Source organism: Athene noctua, chromosome 5 (genome assembly GCF_965140245.1).
Source record: "Athene noctua chromosome 5, bAthNoc1.hap1.1, whole genome shotgun sequence".
NCBI classification, from domain to species: domain Eukaryota; kingdom Metazoa; phylum Chordata; class Aves; order Strigiformes; family Strigidae; genus Athene; species Athene noctua.
The window spans coordinates 1971616-1977615 of NC_134041.1; the positions used below are offsets into that span (position 1 = coordinate 1971616).

Here is a 6000-nt window from a genome sequence, read left to right on the forward strand (position 1 = left end):
GGAGCTTGGCCGCCCCCCGTCAGCCCCACCCGTCAGGCCGTGTCCGTAGCGGTGCTGAACTCTGTATTTTCTCATAAAGACCTTCTGGCCCGTTCCTGGGGCTCACTCCATCACTCCTCTCCCACCAACCCCCCCCGTGTTCGTCAAGCCGATGCCGAGTGCGCCCAGGCTGTGGCCGTGGCTCTGTCCCAGCCCTGCGGCCGGGTTAAGTCTATTTTTCAACTTTTTTTTCCCTGCAATTTTGACATCCTTGCAGCGCTGGGGCAAGATTTATGCCAGCATCTGTTTCACGCTTGCTTGCACATCCAGAGAACAAAAGGTTTGATTGTAGGTGGCCATGAGCGCGCCGGTGGTCAGAGACGTAGGGTTAAAAGAACACCGCGGCAGGTTTTTTTTCAGGTGCTTTTGCAGTTTTAGGTAGGAGACCCGAGATCCTCAGCTGACTCAGCCCCACGCAACTGCCTGCTTCTGACTGCATTTAATGGGTAGATTTTTAGTAAACCCTTTATTTTTTAAACGCAGTATACAGAGGCGTGCAAAAGCTCGAGCAGTTCTGTTTGCACTTTGCTCTTTTGCTATAAATACTCTTGTGAAAGAACAGGAATTGTAAAGTTCAGGGGAAATACAGGCACTGCTGTAGTAGAAGGAAAAAGGAGAAATGAGACCATCTGCATCCACAGCTGCTGGGGAAAACCCACGGAAGCAGCACCCCTCTTTTTTATATCAAGTCAACCCAATACCACCCCAGAACGAGTATTTATTTCTTTTCCCTCATAAATTAAGCAGCCAGCTTGTTATTTGTGGGGTTTTCTCTGTATTTTCTAATCTGACTCTTTAATGCTGTGTGACATTAAAGGGAGAAGGGCTGGGTGGTGGCTTGAAGGCCCGACTCTTGCTAAAATAACCCCTTGCTAAAATATTTCTGCTTTTTCTATGCTATGCTGTTCGTTTTCCTTGGCCTCCTGGAGCTGGTGAGCTGCAAAGGTTGGACCCACCGCTGCGTCGCTGGGGGTTTCCTCCGCGGTGGTGGGGTCGGGATGGGGCTCGCTTGGGCAGGTGGGACCAGGATCCCCCGCTCTGACCCCCCCTAATCTGCTGGGGGTCCCCAAAAGCACCTGGCTGTCCCCATAGTGTCGGTGGCAGCAGGGACAGGTCCTCTGCAGCCCCCAGGTGGGATGGTGGGGTGCGCCTACCCAGACCCTCACACGTGCTTGCTGGTCGTGTTTAAATCTTGTCTCGGGTGGGACCGGTTCACGTCAAACCCATGGGGCTAGAAGAGGGGAAAAAAGGAGATCTCACACGATGTTCTGGGCTGGGCGTCGGGGCCATATTTGGATGAGAGCTGCAGGACACCTCGGCCCTGGAGCAGTGATAGAAGCTGGGTGTTCCTCATTAAAAAAAAGTTTAGAGTTATTAAAGACCCTTGGTAAAGCCTTGATTCTGTTGGGGGGGGGGAGATGATTTTTTTTTAATTTTTTATTCCTTTCCCCACCCTTTGTCTCCAGGCAATCCTGACCCATCCCTCTGGGCTCAGCTCCGCGTGCCGGGCCGACACCCCAGTCCCCAGAGTGCCCGTGTCCCTCCCCAGGGCCATCCCCCGGGGGCCGTGGTCCCTCCACTGCCCCGGGAGCCAGGCCCCTCCTCGAGCTGTGCTTTGCCAAAATGCTCAGATCTGCTTGGACTTGTCACTCTTCTCCTGATGGTTTTTGGTTTTGAGGCTGCAGCACAACGAAGGCCCAAACCAGCCCGTTTTCAAGGCGGGGTGCAGCGATCGGAGGGCAGAGCAGGATCTCCAGGCTCAGCTCTGGAGTCCGGAGACGTCCCGTCGCTGCGTGCAGCTGCCACTTACTCCTTTTTGGCTCATTATCGCAATTAACATCCTTCCCGGTATGTGTCGTGCACCCTTCCCGCCTTTCCCAGCGCCGGTGCTTCCTCCATGTGTGGGTGCTGCTGGGCTGTGGTTCACCTTTGCCCCCCAGGACCCATTTCTGGGTGTTTTGGGGAGAGTTTGGCATGTGGCCAGGTAGGACACCTTCCCCCCCATTTGGAGCTGGCTGGTTTGGGGGGGGGGAAAAAAAAAAAAAAAGTGTTTGGGTGCATGGGCAGATGTGTCCCCAGGGCCACCCCTGGGTCCAGGCCAGGCGGTTGGTAGTGTGGGGACAGGAGCTGGGAGAGATGCCGGGAGAAAATGGGGGAGGTTCAACTTGAGGCAGAACTGAGTGAAATTGCAAATATGTGCAATTAATTTTAATTCTGGAACTGTGAATGAGCCACCCGCCCTCTGTTACGCTCTTGGGAGAGAGCACCAGTGCCTGGCGTACGACGGCCGGGGCAGGCAGAAGATCCCCAGAGCTGGATTTGCGTGTGTTTACGGTCAGGCATGATTAAACTTTCTCCTCAATATCTGACGTTTGTGCTGCTAAAGCCACATGCAGCAGAAAGAGGGTTTTTAAATACGGCTGCACAGAGGCAACAAGCCAGCGGATCAGCTCTCGGGGTGTATTTGCTTTTGAAACGCCGTAACAACGCGGCTAAAAATAATACATTCAGAAAACTTCCTTTTTGTGCTGAGAACGTGTCGGAGCCTGACCCGGCCTCCTCGCTGGCTGGGGACGGGCGGCCTCGTGCCGCCCCGCGCGTCCGGGGAGCGGGAGAACTGGTCGGGCCTCGCCGCCCGCCGGGGCCCCGGAGGCAGACGGGGATGGTTGGGGACAAAGTGACCCTGCGAGGAGCGCGGCATCCGCACGGCCGGGAGCCGCGGGGCAGCGCCGGGGCGCGGCGCACGCGGGCCACGAGGGACGGCCCGATGTAGGTCACCGGCGTCCCCGCGGCCTCCTGCAGCAGCGAGCGGCGTGGGTGGGAGGGATGGGAGGATGTTCTGCTCTCGCGGGGCCCGGAGAGAGGTGTCTGCCACGCGGAGTACGGCGTTCTGTGTGCCGGAGGAGCTGCGGAACGAAAAAAAGGAGCCTGGCACAGAAACCTCCTCACACCGGGGATGGAGGGGGCACAGGCAGCGCGGGGGGCGCGCAGGGAACAAATCCAGGAGGGTTTGGAGCAGGTGGTGGTGCAGCCCTTGGACAGACACCTTCCGGGGAAAGGAAACGGCGAGTCAAGTTTTTCTCCAAAGAGGAATCGGGTTTCCCCACCTTCCAAAAAGGCTCTGCAGGAGTGCTGAAGCCTCTAAACGCTTCCTCCCCTGGTCTGTTTTATTTTTTTTTAAACTTAAGTGGCAGCTTTCAAGAAAAATAAATAACATTTCCAACATTTCCTGCAGCACATTGGTTGCTTTTTCATTTAATGGCTTGGGAGGGGCTAGGAATAAACCCACACCGGACCAGCGCAACAGGACCTTGCCCGTGGCCAGGACAAGGAAGCAGCTGCCAAACGAGCCCTTTTGACTGCACGCTAATGAATAGGGTAAGAAAATAAAATCCAGGACCAAGGGTTGGAGTTTAAACTTTATTTCAAAAAAAAAAAAAATACCCCCCAAACCCCAAAACCCGAAAAACAAAACACTATCCAATTTCAAACAATTAAATTAACGTCGCTGCTTTTAACAGCCAACTGTTAAAAGACCGTGTGGTTGCAGACCAACTGCTTAAGGGCATTCTGGTTCTCAAACCTCTGAGTATAAATAATTTTTTTCATCAATATCATAAAATAACTTATTATATATCTTAGCATAAAAACTTGAGAATTAACATCCCAAAAATACAATAAAATTGTTTGTAAAATGTTTCAATTAACTTTTTTTGGTGTTTTTTTTTTTTTTCTCTTTCAAGGTATTTAAACCAGAAACTGTTAAGTTGCACTTTAAAAAAAAAAAAAAACAAACAGCCACGAAGGGTGTTGGGGCCAGGCGGCCACACAGCACCCCCCAACTCGGGCAGGGCTTGCTGCTCCTCCCTTCGCTTCCACGCTCACCCTCAGCACTTCCGACTCGCTTTTCTTCAGTCCCACGACTGTTCAACCTCAGCCTAACCCCCCTTGACATCAGTCTTATTTTTTTTTAAATGATTTTTTGTTTGTTTGTTTGTTGTTTTTTTTTTTCCTCGTTCGTTTTTTTTTTTTGTGTGTATGTGTGTGTCCTCCCCCCCCACCTTCCCGTAATCCTCGTGCCAGGGCAGGGAGTTACTTCCTGAGCAACTGCGAAAGTATTGCAAAACTTCAGTGCAATTCGGTTCAGTTCGTGCGGGGCCGGCGCGGTCACCGCTCGGGGAGGTTAATCACCGGCACCCACTGATCCATGTAGCGACTCTCCCGGCAGAAGCACATCAGCTGACTCAGCGCTGGATCCTTCCACTGCGAGGCATGGGGGTTCTGGAAAAGAGAGAGAGGAGGGGGGAGCGCTTTAACAAAGGCAAAACAACACCAAAAAATAATAAGCGCAGCAAAAAACGCAGCGGCGTGAATCATCTTAAATTGCCACTCAGGCAAACAAACAAACCAGCGCCCGAACCGCGCGAGGGGTTTCGCAGCTTTGGGCTTCGGGGTGGAGGAGGAAAAGAAATGGGAAAATGGGGAAAAAAAAAAAAAAAAAAAAAAGAGAAAGAAAATAGGGGGGAAAAAAAAAGTTTCCCGGGGTCCTCGCAGGGGCTGGGGGACCCTCTGGCGCGGGCGCAGGCCCCGAGCGGTGGCCGCAGGCGCGGTCAGTTCCGGTTTTGCCCTTTGGGAACGGCGCTGGATCCCCGGCTGTTGCGCGTCCTCATCCCGCCTTCCCGGTAAGACGAGTTCTGCCCTAAGAGCCGCGCCGCCGCGGCCGGGACGGCTTTGGGGGTGTCCCCCCAACCAACACCCCATATATCCCTTCTGGAGTTGGGGGTGGTGGGGGGGGGTTGGCAGCAACCCGTGGCCCCCCCAAGGGCTTCGAGCGGCCGCTCGCGGGGCGCGTGCGACCCGAGGCCCGGGGTGATGGCGGTGGCGCTCGACGCCCCGCGCCGGGGTGCCGTGGGGTGTGGTGCGCGTGTTTCTGTGTCCCCCCCGCCGCGGCTCACCGTGACGAGGACGCAGTGGAGGTCGGCGGGCGGCTCGGGGCCGGTGGCGGGCTGCAGGAGCTGGGCCAGCCGCGCCGGGTTGCTGACGCGCAGGATGTTGATGTCGTTTTCGCAGCAAAAAGCCTGGATTAAGGTAAAATGGATCTGCAAGGCCGCGTCTCCCGCCTCCTCTTCGTCCGCCGCCAGCAGGCACAGCACCACGTTGTCCGGGTCCCTGCGGGGACACCGGCGGTCACCGGCGGGGATCTGGGGGGGGACGGGGACACACCGAGGGGCTGTCGGGGTTGGTTTTTTTTTGGGGGCGGGGGGGGTGTCACTCACACGTTGAGCAGTTTGGCGGCCTCGTAGACGCCGAGGGTGAGGCTCCGCTGGCTCAGCGCCTTGCTCAGCACCTCCTCCAGCGCGTCCCCCGCCCGCTCCATCCTGCCGCCGGGAGAAGCACAGACACGCGGGTCACCGGGGCAAGGGGCGCGGGGCCGGGACCCTTCCTCCCCGCCGCACCCCCGTACCTCACCTCCCGGCCGTGCCGTGGTCCCCAGGCAGCTCCGCCAGAGTCATAGTGCGGCCGGGGCCGGGGCTGGGGCTGGGCCCGGGGATGGCGCCGGGGCCGGGGCCGGGACGCGCCGCTCGCTCCGCGCCGCCGCCTCTGCCGGACAAAGGCGCCCCGCGGGCGGTATCCGACCCGCGTCCGGCCAACCCGCGCCGCCGCTATTTGCATATCCCCCCTCCTATTGGTTCATGTAAATGAGGCTCCTCCCCTTGAACCGGTCTGACACGCCCCCACCCCCCGCGCCTCGGTTACCGGCCGCGGGAACCGGCGGGGCGGAGGATGCTGATTGGTGGAGGGAGGGGAGGGGCGTGGCCTGTGGAGGGCAGGGGCGGCGCATGCGCAGAGCGAAAGCGTCGGTTTAAATCCTCGTTAGACCCGCAGAGTGGTTCGGGAGGGAAGGAATTTAAAAATGACCCAGTGCCACCCCCTGCCCCGGGCAGGGCCACCTTCCACCAG

The 6000-nt window shown here is 57.1% G+C and overlaps 1 protein-coding gene across 1 annotated transcript; it reads right to left on the bottom strand.

The window, feature by feature from the left end:
• Positions 1-3440: 3440 nt before the first annotated feature.
• Positions 3441-5644, bottom strand: GADD45A (growth arrest and DNA damage inducible alpha). Its single transcript, XM_074908058.1, has 4 exons — positions 5509-5644; positions 5316-5417; positions 4995-5208; positions 3441-4320 (listed from the first exon to the last, which is right to left on the bottom strand). The coding sequence occupies exons 1-4, from the start codon at positions 5550-5552 to the stop codon at positions 4207-4209; spliced, it is 474 nt and encodes a 157-aa protein (XP_074764159.1). The 5' UTR covers positions 5553-5644; the 3' UTR covers positions 3441-4206.
• Between the last annotated feature and the right edge of the window lie 356 nt (positions 5645-6000).